We start from the raw sequence: 20,688 nt of genomic DNA, 5'->3' as shown, positions 1-20,688 counted from the left end.
TGGTCATCTAATGTTCAGCTAGTTGAAAAATATAAATAGTAGAGAAAACAAGCTGATAGCTTTCCAAGAGTTGAGGAAAAAATGGATGAAGTTCATCTCTGTGCCTTTTACCTATAATGGGACTCTCCCAGCAGTTATTTTTCAGTGTCCAACTGCTATCTTCAATACATGGAAGTAGACCCATACCATTAATTTATCTTATTCTGTCTGATGTAGTTATCATGACCGTTTCAGAATGAAGCCCACATATTTCTAAGTATTCAATACAGGACTAAGATTCTGAATAAGACATAAAAATGAGTTCTATTCCTACTGATTACACTCCAGGTTTATACTCATTCTGTCTTCATTAATGACCCAAGTTTACCTTCACACCAACAATGATGGTAAACTTAAGTTCACCTTTGAATTTGCTGCATCAATCACAATCCCTATGCCATCGGTTTCTATGTCTGTCCATTAAATTGCCTAAATGTGACTCAAACACAACTTTCATTTTCCATCTTTGCAGCTCTGGGTTACATTTCTTAGACCTGAGTTGGTTCGGCCAGCCTTGGAAAAGTCACTGAAAACACTGCAGCTGGACTACGTGGACCTCTACCTCATTCATTACCCAGCAGCTCTGAAGGTCAGCAGTTTTCACCATTAGACCTAGTTCACTTTTGCTGTCAGTACGAACATCGTCCTGCACACCTGGTTTAAGTTTTCTTGACAGAACACATGGCCTATTTTTCTGGGGATGATTCCAAAATAATAATTAGTGATTCTAGATTGACCTTGTTTGGTTCGAGTCCCTAGCCTTGGGCCAGCCTGTGTTCAGAGGGATTGTGAACTCTTATTATGCAGTTATAGATCAGTCTGGGTTTACTTTGCAATCCATTATAGCTAGAAATTAACAGTATGGGACTTATTGTCTTCCCAGTGAAAGAAAAGCATTCGACAACAACAACAACAAAATTTAAAGCAACAGCTAGCGGACAGATAAAGATAACATAACCAAAATATGAGTCCCGCAATTATTCAAATGTATACTAAATAGATAGAGTTGTAGGAAACCTGTTTATTAAATATATATTCCTTACAACTCGATACAGGAAACACTTTGCAAATATGAGCTTCTGGAGGTTGGCTCCACCTTCCTTAGGGATGAAGGTGGGGTGTCCTAGCCCTGGGTGCTCCTGGCGGCACGGCTGAGTGTGGGCACAGGAGTAGGATGGCGCCATTGCTCTATTGACTGCTTCCATTCCAGCCTGGAGAGGAGATGATACCAGAAGATGATCACGGAAAAGTAACGTTTGACACAGTGGATATCTGTGCCACCTGGGAGGTGAGTGCTTGGACAGTAAAGATGAAGAAGCCAGTAGAGAAGGAAGCTAATTCATGTCTTTCATCTGTGAGAAAGTCAACAGATAGCCCTTGACCTCACGTTTATCATCGTTACAATCCAAACAATCTCAGTGCCTTCAGCCAATTCTGACTCATAGCAACCCTATTGCACAAAGTAAACCTGGCTTTATGGCTTTCCAAAGCTTTAAATCTTTTTTAAACCATTTTATTGGGGGCTCATACAGCTCTTATCACAATCCATATATACATCCATGTGTCAAAGCACATTTGTACATCTGTTGCCATTACCAATTTCAAAACATTTTCTTTCTACTTGAGCCTTGGTATCAGCCACTCATTTTTTCCCTCCCTCTCCCCACCTCCCTCCATTGTGAACCTTTGATAATCTACAAATTGTTACTATTTTTCCATGTCTTACACTGACTAATGTCTTCCTTCCCCCACTTTTCGGTTGTCTGTCCACCTGGGAGGGGGTTATATGTGGATCATTGTGATCGGTTCTCCCTTTCTCCCACTACCTTCACCTTACCCTCCTGGTATCGCTACTCTCATTATTGGTCCTGAGGGGTTTAGCTGTCCTGGGTTCCCTGTGTTTTGCACGCTTATCTGTACCTGTGTACATGCTCTGGTCTAGCCTCATTTGTAAGGTAGAATTGGGGTCATGATAGTGGAGGGGAGGAAGCATTAAAGAACTAGAGGAAAGTTGTATGTTTCATCAGTGCCATACTGTACCCTGACTGGCTCATCTCTTCCTGTGACCCTTCGCTAAGGGAATGTCCAATTGTCTACAGATGGGCTTTGGGTCTCCACTCCCCACTCCCCCTCATTCTGCGTCTTGATGCCTGATACCGGATCTCATCATACATGATCACACAGGCTGGCGTGCTTCTTCCATGTGGACTTTGTTGCTTCTCAGCTAGATGGCCACTTGTTTATCTTCAAGTCTTTAAGACCCCCAGATGTTATAACTTTTGATAGCCAGGCACCATCAGCTTTCTTCACCACATTTGCTCATGTACCCATTTTGTCTTCAGCGATGGTGTCAGGAAGCTGAGCATCACAGAATGCCAGGCTATTAGAACAAAGAGTTCTTGCATTGAGGGAGTACTTGAATAGAGGCCCAATGTCCCTCTGCTACCCTAATACTTAACATATAAATATATGTACAGAGATCTATTTCCCTATCATTATATATAAATATATTTACATATGCACATGCCTGTATTTACACCTCTATAAATGCCTTTGCCTCCTAGTTCTTTCCTCTATTTCCTTTTACTTTCTTCTTGTCCCACTATCATGTTCAACCTTCATTCAAGTTTCAGTAATTCCTCTCAGTTACATTGCCCTTGATCAAGCCCTACCAGGTATCCTACACCCTTGTTGTTGTTCCCTTGTCCCTGGGTTTGTTAACACCCACTTCCTTTCGTCTGCCCCCCCCTCCCCTGTGTACGCCCAGAACCATCAGTACCATTGTTTTCTCATCCAGGTTTTTTATTCCACCTATCTTATGTAGATGGACATGCAGAGACAATAATAAGCACAAAAGTACAACAGAGCAAAACAACAACTACAAAAAACCATGACAAAAAAAGAGAGAGAAGACTATAAATCGTTCCAGGTCTGCTGTTGACCTTTAGGAGTGTTTTCCAATCGTCTGATGCAGTGTCATTCCATAAGCTTTCAATCTTTAGGGGAGCAAAAAAATCCTCATATTTATCCTTTTGATAGGCTGATGGGCATGAACTGCTGACCTTGTGGTTGGCAACCCAACATATAACACACTATGCCTCTAGGGCTCCTATCCTTAACCAAGGACTGTAAAAATAATCTCTTGGAGCTCTATAATTCTACTTACTCCTTCAGTGGCATTTGTATGGTAGCCTCAAATGTGATCACACCCCTCAAAAGAAGTTCGCACAATCTCAAGGTTATTGACAGTGTAAGCCAGTAAAGGTACTCTTCAAATTGTGATGACATTTTTTACATGGTCTTGAAGACGACAGGAAATTGAATGGCACACATTTAGTTAAATTGGCGCAGTCACCTTTAGGTAGCACGTATTCCCAAGACTGGTGAGCACACGGCTCGTTCCGGATTTCAGAAACCGTACAGATATTTGGAACATCAAGTGCAATACTAACTCTAGCCTAAGCTGCCCCTGGAATTGACAGAAAAGTATTATGCAACTTTAAAGGACTTTTTCACAGTTTGGGGGGCCTGAAATAAAATTTTCTGAAAATTCTCTTTTGTTTAGTAAGTATCATATCTGGGATATCTATAACTGTAATCTAGGTTGCAAAATCATCTGTGGAACACAATTCCACTAGTATTTGAACCCAATGAGAATATGGCCTTTTAGTTCAGTGACTGCCACTACCTTTCTCTTCCTCTAGTGCCCTTTGCTCTGTGTCTCGGAAATAAATTTCTTCATCTGTAATAGCAGGAAATCAGAGAAACACACACACACCCCCTTAGGTTTCCTCATTTCTCTGGCTACCAGCCAGATCTATAATTCGGTATGCTATAAAATGTGCTACTGTATGTTGACCATTTCACCACCTACTGCTTTCTAGAGTCCAGCTGAAGACATTCTTACACTTTTGCTATATTATATGAACATTATATGTAGGAGGCCTGGTGGCATACTGGTTATGAGTTGGGCTAATATCCAAAAAAGTCTGCAGTTCAAAACCACCAGACTCTCTGAGGGAGAAAGATGAAGTTTTCTACTCTCATTGAAGAAAATTAAAACAAATCCAAGAGACCCAAATATGACCTTGAGTGCATCCCACCTGCATGTCAAGCACATCTCAAGAACAGATTTGACCCATTGAACACTAGTGACAGAAGACCTGATGAGTTGTGTGAGGACATAAAGGCCATCATTTATGAAGAAAGCAAAAAGTATTTTAAAAACAGGAAAGTAAGAAAATGTCAAAGTGGATATCAGAATGGACTCTGAAATTTGCTTTTAGACTCTGTAGAATAGTAAATGCAACTGGAAGAAAGGAGGAAGTTAAAGAGCTGAACAGAAAATTTGAAAGGGCAGCTCAAGAAGACAAAGTCAAATATTATAATGAAATGTGCAATGACCTAGAAGCAGAAAAACAAAAAGGGAAGAACGTGCTTGGCATATCTTAAACCGAAAGAACTCAAGAAAAAATGCAAGCCTCCAGTTGCAATCTTGAAAGATTCTCTGGGCAAAATGTTGAATGACGCAGTGGGCATCAAAAGAAGATGGAAAGAATCCACAGTCACTGTACCAAAAAGAACTAGTCTGCATTCCACCGTTTCAGAAGGTAGCATATAAGCAAGAACCAATGGTGCTGAAGGAAGAAGTTCAAAAAGCACTAAAAGCATTAGCCAAAAAGGAGGCTCCAACTGGAAGCACTCACTTGTCACTGGCAGGAAATTTGGCAGACAGTTACTTGGCCAACTAACAGGAAGAAATCCATATTTGTGCCCATTCCAAAAAATGGTGACACAACAGAATGCTCATATAACAGAACCATATCGTTAATTTGGCATGCAAGTAAATTTTGCCGAAACCAACCCCACAACAGTTGAAGCAGGACATTGGCCAGGAGCTGCCGGAGGTTCCAGCTGGATTCAGAAGAGGACAGAAGAAAGGATATCATTGCTGGTGTCCAATTTATCTGAATTTGAAGCAGAGAATAACAGAAATGCGTCCACTTGAGCTTTACTGACAATGTCAAGGCATTGGACTATGAGGACCATAAAAGAAAAACGATGGATACTCTTGAGGAGAACGGCAGTTCCAGAACACTTCACTGTGCTCGTGCAGAATTTTTACAGGGATCAAGAGGCAGAGATGCGAATGGGACGAGGGACTACTCCGTGGCTTATAATCAGGACAGCTTTTCATCAGGGTAGCGTCCTCTCACTATACTTATTCAATCTGTATGCTGAGCAAATAGTCAGAGAAGCTGGGTGATATGAAGAAGAATGTGTCAGCAGGATTAGAGGAAGGCTCATTAACAGCCTGTGATATGCAGATGACACATTTATTAATGAACATCAAAGAATGCAACCTTCAGCATAGATCACAACTCAGCGTAAAGAGGATCAACATCTTCACAACTGGACCAACAGGTGACATCATGATCAATGGAGAAGACATTGAAGTTGTCTGGGATTTCCTCTTGCTTGGATCCACAATCGATGCTCTTGGAAGTAGCATTCAAGAGATCAAAAGATGTGTTGCATTAGGTAAAGCTTCCGCACAATATTTCTTTAGAATATTGAAAAACAAAGATGCTACTTTGACGACTAAGCTCTGCCTGACCCATGCTATGGTATTCGCCATGGCCCCATATGCATGTGAAAGTTGGACACTGAATAAAGACGACCGAGGAAGAATTGATACATCTGAATTGTGGTGCTGGAGAAGAATATTGAAAATACCATGGACTGCTAAAAGGACAAGCAAATCTGTCTTGGAAGAAGTATGACCAGAGTGATCCTTAGGAGCAGGGATGACAAGATTTTGTCTTACATAGTCTGGACATGTTGTCGGGAGAGACCAGTCCCTGAAGAAGAACACCAGATTTGGTAAGGAAGAGAGGCAATGAAAATATAAGAAGCCCCTCAGGGGTGTGGACTGACACGTGGTGGCCACAATTGGCTCAAGCATAGGAACAATGGCGAGGGCGGTGCAGGACCTGGCAGTGTTTCCTTCTGCTGTGCATAAGGCTGCTCTGGGTCGAGACTGACTTGAGGGCGCCTTCCAACAACAAATGGCAAAGGGGTAGGGAATGCAATGGTGGAAGTGAATGTGAGAGAGGCTATTTGTATAATACCAATTTCTGAGGCAAGGCTTTCCTGATATCTAACTGTTTGAGTCGAATCTGCAGAGAAGGGTCTCTAAGGGAAACGTATCTGGGCAGAGAGGTGACAGGCACATTGTGCATTTCTGTGATGATGGAGCATGTCCACATTGTCCAATAGGTAATCACTAGCCACAATCAATTATTTAACAATTGAAATATGGTTCAAATGCTATGTGGATAATTGACTGGAGAGCCTAAGAGTAGAACCAGAGGGATCAATCAGATAGAGTTTCATGAAACTACCAAATTTAGAGGTGATGGTATTGTGGGATAGAAGATGTGGAGGTGATAAGTAGTTAATTCTAGATTAGTTCTCAAATTCAGGATGACAATGTTTTCATGTATTCGGATGTAGGATATAAAGCAAATAGCAGCACCAACTTGCCCAGAGGTACTTAGTTTGAGCAAAGTACTGTGGTTGGTGAGTCTCACCAAGACAAAGACTGCAGGACAAACAGGTTGTGAGGGAGACCAGGAGCTAAATTGTGGACATGTCCGGTTTGAGATGCCTAATCTTAGACCTAAATAAGATGATGAGAAGTTCTTGTATGTGGGAGTCTGAATATTTAGATTTAAGGGTAGGTATAAGGAGCAGTTCAAAACCACCAGCCACTCCTGAGGAGGAAGATAAAGCTTTCTGCTCCCATAAAAGTTTATTCCGGAAGGATGGAGGAAAGGTGGGGTAGAAAGGGGGAGCTGATTATAAGGATCTGCAATTAACCTCCTCCCTGGGGGATGAACAACAGAAAAGCGGGTAAAGGGAGACATCAGACAGTGTAAGATATGACAAAATAATAATTTATAAATTATCAAGGGTGCATGAGGGAGAGGGGAATTTGGAGGGAGGGGGAAAATGAGGAGCTGATACCAAGGGCTCAAGTAGAAAGCAAATGTTTTGAGAATGATGAGAGCAATAAATGTACAAATGCGCTTGACATACAATGGATGGATGGATGTATGAATTATGAAAAGAGTTGTATGAGCCCCCAATAAAATGATTTAAAAAAAGAAACTTAAAAAAATGTATAGCCTCAGAAACCCACCAGGACATTTGTACCCTGTCCTAAGGAGTTTCTATACATTGAAATTAGCATTATGACAGTGAAGTTGGGTACACCTAGGAGATACATATCACTGGGAGAGTTAGGAATATAGCTGATGTTTAAAATCATGCATATGAATAGATCACTGTGGAGTGAGATGGATAGAAAAGTGAAGAGGTCTGAGGACTGACTCAAGGAACCTTTCAGTATTAAGAGGTCAAGGAGAGGGTGAAGCTCCCATAAGGGAAGCAGCTTGGAAAGTAAAAGGAGACTCTGGAGAAATACCACAAGGCAAAAGTAATCAACTATGTCCTAGTCTGCTAACAAGTCAAAGAAATAAGCATCTTCAGAGTCACAATTCAGGATGTTGGCCTTGGGTGTTTTGTGGCCTTGACAGGAAGAGGAAGGCTCCTTGGAACAACTGAGGGCTGTGAGTAGAGGTCACTCTTTCCCTTAGTGGCCAAACTGTCTCTTATTTTCTTAAACATGAAATACTAAATCTATTCTTGTTATCACTCTCTTTTTTTCATGTTTTTCTACATTACTTTTGCTCTTCATGACAATCAATGTCAGTCTGTTTCATGGTCATTTCTTGGCAGTTAATCCTTTTAATACCCCTCTCTCTCACTTATTCTTATTCAAGGAACAAATCAGACAGATTATTTCTCATAATCCCTTCCTCCTCAGGTCCTGGAAAAGTGTAAGGATGACGGACTGGCCAAGTCCATTGGTGTATCCAACTTTAACCACAAGCAGCTGGAGATGATCCTGAACAAACCAGGGCTCAAGTACAAACCTGTTTGCAATCAGGTGAGCCTGTCAGCCCAGCAGGGCTCCTTCTGCTTTCTGTTCTTCACTCTCTTTTTTTCCTCTCCTTATGCCAGCTGTCCTCCCTTCCAACTCAATTTAACTTTGTGAACCAGAGGATTCTAGAAAGCAGAACCTCTGTCTACAGGGCACTGATAGAACCAGACAAGTGTTAAGCGTTTGTATGGCTTGGGGATGCTTCGTCTTGTTATGTCTACTTCCAGAGGTACTTGACCAAACAGTGGGTTAGTGTTGGGCTGCTAATCACAAGTCAGTGATTTAAAGCCACTCGCTGTGACCTGTACCTGGAACACAGACAGCCTTGGAGACCCTAAGGGGTACTTTTACTCTGTCCTAGAGAGTCTCCATGAGTCGGAGAGGACTCGGTGGCAATGGGTTTTGCAATTGGTTTTGACCCAGGGCGCACACCCATAAGAACAATAGCAATTGTAGTTCACAGTAACCCCAAGTTATTAAAGCTCTCCAAGATGAAGTTACTGTTAATTGTGATAAGAGAGAAGAAAATAAACTCTACAGAACATTTAGCGTTAAAAGGGGCTGATCTGACAAGTGACTAAATCTTAGTCTGTTCTCCTGGGTTTCAACTATTAAATTAGTTGCTTAAACATATCTGTTTTGCTGAACACTTTCAAAGTTGAGTTATAGACATGACATTCGCAAACCCGCCTTCTGCTATCTGCATGCCCACCTTGGTTATCTCGTGTTGCTAAGATACAATATCACAAGTAGCTGTCTTTAAATAACAGAAATTCATTTTCTCATAGTTCAGAAGGCTAGACATTCAAATTCAGATTTTAGAGTAAGGTCATTCCTTGTCTATTCCCATTTCTGGTAGCTACCTGGGATCCTTGCTGTTCCTCGTCTTGTGGACGCATCCATGTCTATCTTTGTGTATCTGTATTTATTCTGTTCTTTTTATATTTCAAAACATTTGGCTTAGGATCTACCCTATACAGAGACAGCCTCATTAGCAAAACAAAAGGAAATAACCCTATTTCAAAATAGGATCAGAAGTACAGGTTTTAGGATTTCAACATATATGTTGGGGAGATACAATTCAATCCATAACAAACCTCAGCAATCATCTCCTAAGAGTGAAGATAATCTGTTATGCGCATTATTGTATCCAAGAAAACATTATATTTTATGATATTATCTAATATTTAGTCCATATTAATTTTTCCCTACTCCCCCCCCCAAAAAAAAAATCTTTTCTACTTCTTTTGTTTTAACCAGGATCCCATTGTGGCTCACATATCACTTTCTGGGGTTTTTTCTCAAGTTCCTTTAATCTTCAGCAATAATTCAGCTCTCTTGTAGTCTGCAATAGCCAAATAGGTTATTATAAAATATTCTGGATTTATCAGGTTACTGCCAACTTGGTCATTTTGCCTCAGCATCTATAAACTAAAGTTAGAGCTGAAAACTTCCTTAGATTCAGGTTAAATATTTGGGGCAAGAAAATTTCAAAATACTGCTGTGTCATGCAAATTACACCCCAGGAAGAAGCACATATTGACAGATTGTTCCACTGTGCATGATAAGAAATTTCAACCCTTGGGTGAACTAGGGATAGCCACAACTCCTCTTTGTAATCATATGTTTTTCTCTTTTTGAATTATCTAATTATATGCTGGTGGATCCTTTGCATCAAAGAAAATCATGTTATCCAACAAATTTACACCTAATGGTTTAATGTGATGATTTTTACCAAAGTCACTTATTTTTATGGGCTCATAAATAATCATTTGTCTCATATTTTTGGTCTCATTCATTATATTGTCCTTACCTGACTTTTTGTACAACAAAAATAATCACTATTAACTCAGGATAAAATACAAGTATTTCTTACCACACATTAAATATTTAACTCCTTCCCTTCGATCATTAATATTGAGGAAAAGCAGTTGCTACAATAATTACCTTCAATAGGGATAAATTTAGTCACTCTCTCCCTTTCCCTTTCTCTATCTCTCATCCATATTGATTCTGTCACTTTTATTTATTCAAAGTGTTTGAAATTATTTGTAATTTTTCTTTTTTAATTGATTTTATAGGTATATAATTCTATCATCATACAACTTAAACATTCAATCATTAACCCATTATTCTTTTGATGGACAAATCTACCCAAATCTACTCACCAACCTTATTCTTCATCCTTTGCTTGTGCACCTGTATGTATACTCATGCTTTATGGCACGATTTGATGTGCAGACATAGAGCTGTATTCTCACCCCAGATCCAGAACTCCCTTTCTCTCCTAGTGACAGCTCATGGTATTTTGTAGCCAAGAACTGTTCAGCAGACATATTTCTCCCCTAGAATATCTTTTTATTTTAACTTTTTCAGTGGACCAATAAAAAAAATTAAAGGTTCTTCTAATCATTTGTTCATGTTGGTGCTTTTTTGTCATTTTATTTATTTATCTAATTTATTATTAATTGAGAGTTAGTGCATATATCATCCCATAGTTCAGGCACATCCAGCAGAATTTTACAATTTTTACCACAATCAGTTTCCAAACATTCCTTTTCTTCCTGGACTCCTTGACATCATCTCCCTTTTCCTCCACCACCACCACAGTACCCACCACCCCCTGCCCCTGAAATCCTTCTTGTACTTGCTGTCCCCGTAGGTGATGTTGGTGTTTCTAATTCAACTTGAACAGTTTGTTCAGCTTCTTAGACTGTTGTCCTGCCCCTTGCATTGTAATGTCACCTTCTCATACAATCTGACATCTTTCCGCCTTGCCATTCTGCAGGTGGAATGTCACCCTTACCTCAACCAAAGCAAACTGCTGGATTTCTGCAAGTCTAAGGAGATTGTTCTGGTTGCCTATGGGGCCCTGGGAACCCAGCGAGACAAACGGTGGTAATGAGGATAACAGAGTTTACCTAAAGTATCATTATTAAAGAAATATTTTACTTATATCATACCATAGTTCATGGCATTAATTCTCAAATGGAAGAATAAATGTGGGGGGGACTACATAAATATTTCTTTATAATCTCATTGTCTAACCCAATGCTTATAATCATAAGTCTGGCTGCATTTAAATCAACGCATTAAGTCAAACACTGAGGCAAAAGACATAAGCTCAAGTCATGGTTTAGACATTTATAAATAATTGATACTCCTTAAATATAGAAATGGTAAGAGAAAAGGGAGTGCTTTGGATAATTTTTATTTTAAAATTTCATTAACATTCTACATGAGTTTCTATGTCTAAAATCAGGAGAGTAATAAGTTAACTCCCACATCTATAAGAAAAAGGAAGAAATGACCATTTTGTATACTTTTTGCAAACTTCTGTATGAATATTGTACACAATAATTAAAGATGAGAATGAATAATTCTCATTTGTGGCCTATCCAAATTTCACCAATACCTTAGAAATTTTAAAATAAAAATTAACCCAGCCTGCCCCTTTCTGTTCCCAGTTCTATGTCGCTTCCCTAGGGGACATGGGCACAGAAGAACAACCACTGGGAAATCAAAGAAATCCAAGGGCCTGGAAGCACTGTTCTCAAACTTAGAGAGCTTCAAGATCACCCACAGGGCTACTCAAAACACAGAATCCCGGACCTCCATCCTCTCTGATTCCATAATTTGGTTGACAGCCTAGAATTTGCATTTCTAACAAGCTCCCAGGTGATGAAGATGATCTTGGTCCAGGGTTACAAATGGAAAACCACTGATATAGAAGGGACCACCTTCGTCTGTTGTAGATACCTCCTGGACAATTGAAAACTCAGCTCGGGTGTTCATTTCTTCATTGCCTTCTAGGGTGGACCAGAGCTCCCCTGTTCTCTTGAATGATCCAGTTCTTGGTGCCCTGGCAAAAAAATATCATCGAAGCCCAGCCCTGATTGCCCTTCGCTACCAGATCCAGCGTGGGGTCGTGGTCCTGGCCATGAGCTTCATTGAAAGGGAGATCAAAGAGAACATACAGGTAATGAGCAGGGCTGTGCCCATCGGAAGGCTAAGTCATTACCTTCAGAAGTGTTCTTCTTTGTCAGGCTCAGGACATCTGAGGGCCTTGTGGATCTCCCTGACATTCCCCATGCACTATGCCTTATGTGAATTCACTAGGGTTTTCTCCTTTTGTACTTCTAGTTTGGGGGAACAAAAAGAATTCTATCAGGGCTGTTAGGTGGGTGGAATAAGGTTTCCCAATTAACGAGAGCTCCAGTCTCTTGATATAAAACACAAACTGGTAGCAAACAAACAAAAAGACCCAACAATAATGACAAAACTACACAGAGAAAGCCTCGATGGAAAAGAAAACAGAAAATATTAAAAACTGAAACTATCTGAAAATGGGTCAAAAGGGAGATCGGATAATAAGGTGTTACATTTTAACCTAACTACATCTGCCATGGGAGAAAGATAGGGCTTTCTATACCCATAAACAGTTAGAGTCTCAGAAACTCACAAGGCAATTCTACCCCGTCCTATAGGGTCACTATGAGTTGGCATGAGTCGACATCGACTCGATAGCAGTCAGTTTGAGTAGAGTTGACACCTGACATAATTGACTTTACAGGGCTTTCTGTCTGATCGCAGGCTAGTCACATCCCTGGGCTATGATCAGAGGAGACTCACCTGAGACTTAATCCATGGATGGACCCTGCAAATATATGCTGGGCTTCCGCTGTCATCCATAGCCTTTGCAAATTGGGTGTTCAGAATTTAAGCTCTGACACCATTCCCCCCTTCTGGTTTAGATTTTATATTTACAGTCCTTGGATCACACAGGCTGGTGGGCTTCTTCCATGTGGACTTAGCTAATGCCTCAGTTACAAGGCTGCTTGTTTAAAGACAGGCATTTAAGATCCTAAATACTGTTCTTTCTGATGGCCAGGCATCATCTGGTTTCTTCACCAAACTTTGCTATAACATCCATATATTCAGTGATCTCTTCATCATGGTACATATTGAGCAGGGTCATGTATAAGAACAAATTGTTCAGTTGTATGAACCCCCCAATAAAATGACTTTTTAAAAATTCTTCTTAGGTTAGGGCTAGAATTCAGTATAAGCCAAAAGCCCATGTGCATATATATATCCGTGTGTGTGTGTGTGCGTGTGTGTGTGTGTGTGTGTTTGGTTAACTTTAGGGATATCATTATCATTTTATAATAGAGAACATTATAAATCATCCCCCTGAGGCATAAGGTAATTATATTGGTAATATCATTGATTTATCCAATGATGTAGAATTTAAAACACTGTTGAGAAATTGAATATACAGATGTGTGCATATATGTATATATATACACACACACTCATACTTATTAGACCACAATATATGAGCTATTTACTTGTACAGAAATGAGCACTTAAGTGCCTGGATATTCTTAACACAAACAATGGGAATTGATGATGGGCAAAACTTTCAAAAGCAATCATTCACAGAGACAGAACCGTGCCTACCAGAGGAATACATGTCATAAAAAAACAAGGAGAGCATCAAAATAGCAAATAGGTGGTAGGCCCTGGCCACTATTCAATGGGCACCCTCCAAGCAAGAGATCAGACCAAAGTCCAATAACCGCCAATGTCATAGCCTTAGGGTATCAGTCGTCTCCTTCTTCCCACACTAGGGCCTTTCAGCCTTAGTCCAAGGCTACAGGTGAGTCTGAGGTAAAGTCCAGTTCACTTATTGGAGTTTTCTCTACTTCAAATCTATCTGATGACGAGTTGAATCAGTTACTGCTTCCAAATTTCTTAGCATAGATAAATGAGTCCTTCCAATGGTTCATAAACTTGGTGAAGCATTTCAATTGGCATCTCATTAATTCCTTAAACCTTGTCCCTCACTCTAGGCGCTCTAGCAGTGTAGTGGGGATGTTGGGCTGCTAATTCCAAGGTCAGCAGTTCGAAAGGACTGAAACTCAAGTCCCAGTAGTCTATAGCACATGGCTTGGGTCACAAAAGGCTGGTTAGAAACTAGGTCAAAAGTGTCTAATTAGAAACATAGTCTTCCTTTACCGGTTTTAAAATTAAATTAGTTATTCACTTGTTGCCGAGATGTCGAAGCTTTCTACTTCTTGTAGAGATGAATCACTTGTCCAATATGTCATTGCCAAATATTTTTGGTTTTTGTTTTACTCTCTTGGAGAAGTCTTTTGATGTGCACATGTGCTTACTTTTCAGAAGTTCCAATTGTCTAGTTTGTCTTCTGTTTATGCATTTTCACTTCCGTTTGATAGTTTATGTCATATATTAGGGGCCCTGAGTTTATCCCCATGTTTTCTTTGATGTTCTTTATAGTTTTGGGTTTTACATTTAAATCTTGGATATATCATTGAATTCCGGGCAGCTCCCAGTTGATGTACTACTGCAACAATTGTTAAATGATCCTTAGAAAAATGTATTTGCATGTGAAATTAATTTTCTCTGATTTCTGCATTATTTTTTATCACTTTTCTTTGGAATGGGCCCAAATATGGATGTCTTCCAGTCAACTGGTCTGTTTACTGCCTTCAAACTTCTTGGCATAGACAAATGAGTACTTCCACTGTTTCATAAACTTGGCAAAACATTTCAATTGGCATTTCATTAGTTCCATAAACCTTCTTTTTCCCTCTAGGAGCTCTGGCAGGGTAGTGTTGGCTACTAATTGCGAGGTCAGCAGTTTGAAACCACCAGCTACTCTGAGGGAGAAAGTTAAGGCTTTCTACTCCAGAGTCACCATCCCGGAAGCCCACAGGAGCAGTTCTCCTGTGGCCTACAGGGTAGCTGTGAGTGGGAGCTGGCTCCATAGCAGCGAGTTCATTTTTTGTTTCCTGGAGTGTTTTTTTGGTTGTTGTTTCTCATTTCTGTTTTCTCCCACTAATGCCTTAGTGCAGCAGGAACAAAATCTCAACAGCAATTCAAGGCAGATTCAGAAGAGGATATGGAATAAGGGATATCATTGCTGATGTCAAATAGATCTTGGCCAAAAGCAGCGAATACCAGGGAAATTTTGCTTGTGTTTATTTACAGTGCAAAGGCATTTGACTGTATAGATCACATTACATTATGGATAGCATTGAGAAGCATGGAAATTCCAGAACATTTCAATGTGTTCTCATACATGAACCAAAAGCAAATTGTTTGAACAAAACAAGGGTATCGTGTGTGGCTTAAAAAATCAGCAAAGGTGCATCAGAGTTGTAACCATTCACCATGCTTACTCAATCTATACGCTGAGCAAATCATCAGAGAAGCTGGACTATATGGGGAAGAAGGTGGCATCAGGAATGGAGAAAGCCATATGAACAACCTGTGATACACAGATGACACAACTGCACTTGCTGATGAAGATCAAGGACTACAATCTTCGGTCGGGATTACAAGTCAATATAAAGTAAAACAAAAACCTCACAACTAGACAATCGTGATAAATGGAGAAAAGACTGAAGTTATTATGTAGATCTCGCTTGGATCCACAATCTACGCTCATGGAAGCACTACTCAAGAAACCAAGTGCCATATTACATTGGGCAAATCAGGTGTGCCTGACCCAAGCCATGTATTCTCAATGGTCTAATATGCGTAGACAGTTGGACAATTAATATGGAAGACGGAGAAAAAAGCAATACATTTGGATTATGGTGTTGCTGAGGAATATCAAAAGTGCCCACGGACGGCCAGAAGAACAAACAAATCTGTCCTGGAAGAAGTACAACCAGAATGCTCCTAAGAAGCCAGGGCAGCAAGATTTTGTCTTGCAAATTTTGGACATGTTATCAAGAAAGACCAAACCCTGGAAAATGACATCGTGTTTGATAACGTAGAAGACCAGTGAAAAGAGGACGGCCCTTGGTGAGATGGACTGACACCGCAGCTATATAGCAATAGGCTCCTAAAGGGGCGCTCGGGAAACCATTCTAGTAAGGAGACTAGCAATCAAGGACCAAGAGATGCAAGTGTGTGATGCTCAAATCCAGTTCCTCAAGCACGTTCAGCAGCTAACTGAGAGCAACCATGGTGGACCCCAAAATCAACTTGTTTTTCCTAAAATTAAAAGGTGACCTGGGACGTACTAAAGACAAACTGGAACAAGACCAAAATGAACCGAGTTCACATCTGATAGGCAAACAAATCTTTCTCCCCAGTCAAGACTTCCCTGGCAATCCCACTGCGAGAAAGCTGTGGTGGGAGGGCCAAGTACTCATTTCCACACCAAGACTCGGATTTTTAGCCAAAAAGCCACATTCTTAAATTGTCCAGCTTGTAATGGTTAATGTAAAACTTCCCAGATGAACCTTGTATTTCTGCTTTTCTCTCTTCCCCTCCCCTTGCATCGGACTATTCCAAAGAAGTGGCTGCCTCAGAAAAATTCCCCTTCTAGGAATTGTGCACATGAGAGAAATGTTTCTGTTTGAAAAACGTCAAGGGAGAAGTCTTCAGTCTGTGGCCACTACAGACAGTTTGGAAGAATGAAACCTAGAGATTTGAAATCATGACGTGAACATGTGAAATTCCAATAAAAGATAAAAATGGAATATGCATCTCTCTTCACCTGGAGCACAGAGACATTGAGACGCTGTACATTAATTTTTCAAATAAGACTGTGGACTTCATAATTTGCTGTTGGACTTCTGGTCAAACTGGAAGAAGGTCATTTTCCCTTAAAAGGTTTATTTGCTAAGAACCAATTACCAGTAGTCATGAGCAAATCGACTGACAGATGTCAGGACACATAGTTCCTACACGAACCATTTTGTTTGGGCGCTGTTAAACCTTAAACCGTGCTTTTAATCAATAGTGTGTTCTCTGAATGGTCTCTGAAACTATAGACAATATTCCCAAGAATGGTACAAACATGGAGGTGTGCTTGTCAAACTCAGGTTTGAGCTATTCAAGGCATTATAAACATTCATTTCACAACTAGATTGCGTGAGGATATTGGCTGTGATGAGATACCAGCATTGTTTGATTTCCAGTCATGAAATTGACTGACTTCCCATTCCATTCAACAGGCCCTTGTTGAAAGCACATTTTGGTGGTGGTAATGTGGGGTGGGAAGGGAGGTTCCCTCGTTGTATTTGGGGCATTGTGTATTACACTGGTGATACTAAATGTGCCTTGAAATCAAAGGGGGCGGGGCGCTGAAACATAATGACAATTGTGAGATGACGCAGGATCAGGCAGTGCTTCTGTGGTGCACAGGCTCGCCATGCATTGGAGTGGACTCAGTGGCACCAACAGCAATTCACTCTGGCCTTTTTCTCTTTCCTGTCTTTTCTATGACTTTGCTTTCTTCATGTATGATGTTCGTGATGTCATCCCACCGCTCACCAGGTTCCTAGTGTTCAATGTGTTGGATGTTTTCCAGATATGGTCTCTAAATACAGATGGGGTGTACTCAACGTCCTATTTTGGCATTTGTGGACCTGTTTCCATTTTCTTCTGTTATTCACTGAGACTGGTGACATTTCTACAATGTGTCGTCACTCTCATTCATTTCACTCTGGTTGTACCATTTCCAGGACTCTAGTTTCCCTGCCCTGCTACCTTCTGATCTTTGCTTTAGAAGTGTTTTTTAAGGAATCTTACTACCCACAAGTGACAAGCTTTACTTTATGAGCCAATCTATTTTAGCTAAAAAATGCCCACAATGGATAATTTCAGTTTGAGGTGTAAAGACTCTAAGGGAGACCATCTCAGGGAAGTCCTCTCATTTCCACTGATCCAGTAAGTCTAGAATATCTAAGAACTTGAATTCTTTTCCACATTTTTCTCCCATCCTATTAGGACTCATCTACTGGGGCCCTGGTTAGGTTTGCTAGTGATGACTGGGAACTATCCCGTTCCTTTGGTCACAGGGTAGAATCGGTCATGTTTCATGTAGCCTGTTCATCTTGTACACAGCACACTTTGTCCTCTGAGTCTTTGGCTTCCTTTTGTTCCTTTTGATTATTTTATTTTGTTCTAGACAAATAGAGTTCAATAGATATATCTTAGATAGCTGTTTATTCGCTTTTAAAACTCCAGACACTACTCATCACATTGGAATATGGGGAAAATACTATGAACTATATATGAATTCTACTATACCACTTATCCCATTTGTCCAATGTGTCTATGATCCTAGAATTCAACTCCAGAAGACCAAATTTACGAGGTCTTTGGTTATATGTATAAAGAATATCATATGTGGATGGTGTATGTGTATGTGTGTATGTGTGTGTCTTTAACAAACAGAAATTCTTAAGTGGAGAGCCAATGCTTTGAACTGATGAGGGCAAAGAACGTACATGTGTGCTTTACACAATTGATGTATGTATGGATTGTGATAAGAGTTGTATGAGTCCCTAATAAAATGTTTTTTTTTAAAAAAAACAGAAATTCAGTCTCTCAACATTTAAGAAACTAGAAGTCCCAATTCATAGTGCTGGTTCCAGAAGGCTTTCTCTGTGTGTTGCCGTTGGGAGAAGATCTGATTTAACATCTGTGAACCTCAAGTCCTTAGAGAGTTCCATGTGTGAAATGCACACAGCTTGATCAAGGTTAATTATGTCACCAAGAAGTACATAAGCAAAAGGATGCTTTTAGTAAAAAAAATATGATGAATATAATTTTTTAACAACACCATCAATGACCAAAACATATGTGTGTGGTTATTTTCTTAGTCTGTGTTCACTAGAACACAGTATAGTGAATGTTATATATGTGGAGAGAGAGAAAGAGAGAATATGAATCATTGATTAATCTCAAGAACATGACTCACACAGTTGTAGGCAGAGGCTGGTAGATTTCCATGTGTCTTGGTATCAGTCATCCCTGGGTCTTAGAGGTTCCCAATGTAGGTAGACCTTGGGTCCAATGGACATGTTCTGCCTCTGGTTCTTCTTTCTTGGTGGCATTAGGTCCCTCTGATTACTACTTTCTGTTTAATGTCTTTTTTTGGGGGGGTTATAAATATTTTTTTAATTTATTGGGGCTCATACAATTCTTTTCACAGTTCATACATATACATACATCAGTTGTATAAAGCACATCTGTACAGTCTTTGCCCTAATCATTTTTTTCTCTTTTCTTCTTTTACATTTTATTAGGGACTCAAACAACTCTTATCACAATCCATACATATACATACATCAATTGTATAAAGCACATCCATACATTCCCTGCCCCAATCATTCTCAAGGCATTTGCTCTCCACTTAAGCCCCTTGCATCAGGTCCTCTTTTTTTTCCCCCCTCCCTCCCCATTCCCCCCTCCCTCATATGCCCTTGGTAATTTATACATCGTTATTTTGTCATATCTTGCCCTATCCGGAGTCTCCCTTCCCCCCTTCTCTGCTGTCCTTCTCCCAGGGAAGAGGTCACATGTGGATCCTTGTAATCAGTTCCCCCTTTCCAACCCACTCACCCTCCACTCTCCCAGCATCGTCCCTCACACCCTTGGTCCTGAAGGTATCATCCACCCTGGATTCCCTGTACCTCCAACCCTCATATGCACCAGTGTACAGCCTCTGTCCTATCCAGCCCTGCAAGGTAGAATTCGGATCATGGTAGTTGGGGGGAGGAAGCATCCAGGATCTGGGGGAAAGCTGTGTTCTTCATCGATACTACCTCACACCCTAATTAACCCATCTCCTCTCCTAAACCCCTCTATGAGGGGATCTCCATTGGTCGACACTTGGGCCTTGGGTCTCCACTCTGCACTTCCCCCTTCATTTAATATGATATATATATACATATACATACATACATATATACATATACACACATATACACATACATACACACACTTATATCTTTTTTTTGCATGATCTGTTTAATGTCTTTTATAACTCAAAAGAAATATAACCTAATCCTACTGATTATATCCAGACTCATTAACATCCTGTTGTTTTTATCAAAAGATCAAAAACCAGATGCAGGATCCATCCAGATCACTGCCCCAAAATAGACAAAGAGCTGTGCTGAAATGTCCATATGTATTAGGATCATGTCACCCTTCCTCCACTCTGAGGAAAATCCCTTCCATCTGGTTGGCTTCTTATAGCAGGTCTTATCATTATATAAAATCTCACTATGACTGATAGTCTAGCCAAGTTGACACACAATCTTGACTACCACAACCATATATACAAGCATGTATACACATGGATAAGTGTTATGAATTTAATTGAATCCCCCAATACATGTCAGCTTGACTGAACCTTGATTTTCAGTATTATGTACTTTTATTTCATTAAAAAATCATTTTATTGGGGGATCATACAACTCTTATCACAATCAATACTTCAATTGAATCAGGCATGTTTGTACATATGTTGCCGTCATTCTTTTCTAGACATCTACTTTCTATTGAGCCCTTGGTATCAGCAATTTCCCCTCCCCCCCCCCCGCCCTCATAACCCCCTGATAGATTGTACATTGGCAAAATTTACCTTGGTCAGGCTGTGTAAATTTCCTCAAGATTGCTTATCCTGCCTATCTTATATAGATAGACACCAAAAGAAAAATAAAAGGCGGGGGGGGGGGGCATACAAATAGTTCCAAGTCTAACTATTGTCCTGACCCAGTACAGGCAAGTATCCCTCTGTTAAATAGTGAGCAGGCTCTGATATAATCCTTTAATCAATTCGCCTGTTCTTTCAGGGATTCATA

At 40.2% G+C, this 20,688-nt stretch overlaps 1 protein-coding gene across 1 annotated transcript in view; it reads left to right on the top strand.

The window, feature by feature from the left end:
* The window catches only part of LOC142451267 (prostaglandin-E(2) 9-reductase-like), a 57,444-nt gene that overhangs the window by 16,943 nt on the left and 19,813 nt on the right, over positions 1–20,688 (top strand). The window contains exons 3-7 of the mRNA XM_075553162.1: positions 512–628; positions 1,250–1,327; positions 7,931–8,053; positions 10,836–10,945; positions 11,861–12,026. Coding sequence (XP_075409277.1) covers positions 512–628; positions 1,250–1,327; positions 7,931–8,053; positions 10,836–10,945; positions 11,861–12,026 — 594 coding nt within the window. The remainder of the gene's footprint in view (positions 1–511; positions 629–1,249; positions 1,328–7,930; positions 8,054–10,835; positions 10,946–11,860; positions 12,027–20,688) is intronic.

This window comes from Tenrec ecaudatus, chromosome 6 (genome assembly GCF_050624435.1).
Source record: "Tenrec ecaudatus isolate mTenEca1 chromosome 6, mTenEca1.hap1, whole genome shotgun sequence".
NCBI lineage: Eukaryota > Metazoa > Chordata > Mammalia > Afrosoricida > Tenrecidae > Tenrec > Tenrec ecaudatus.
The sequence above is the reverse complement of the archived record's forward strand: the minus strand, read 5'-3'. Positions and strand labels throughout refer to the sequence as shown.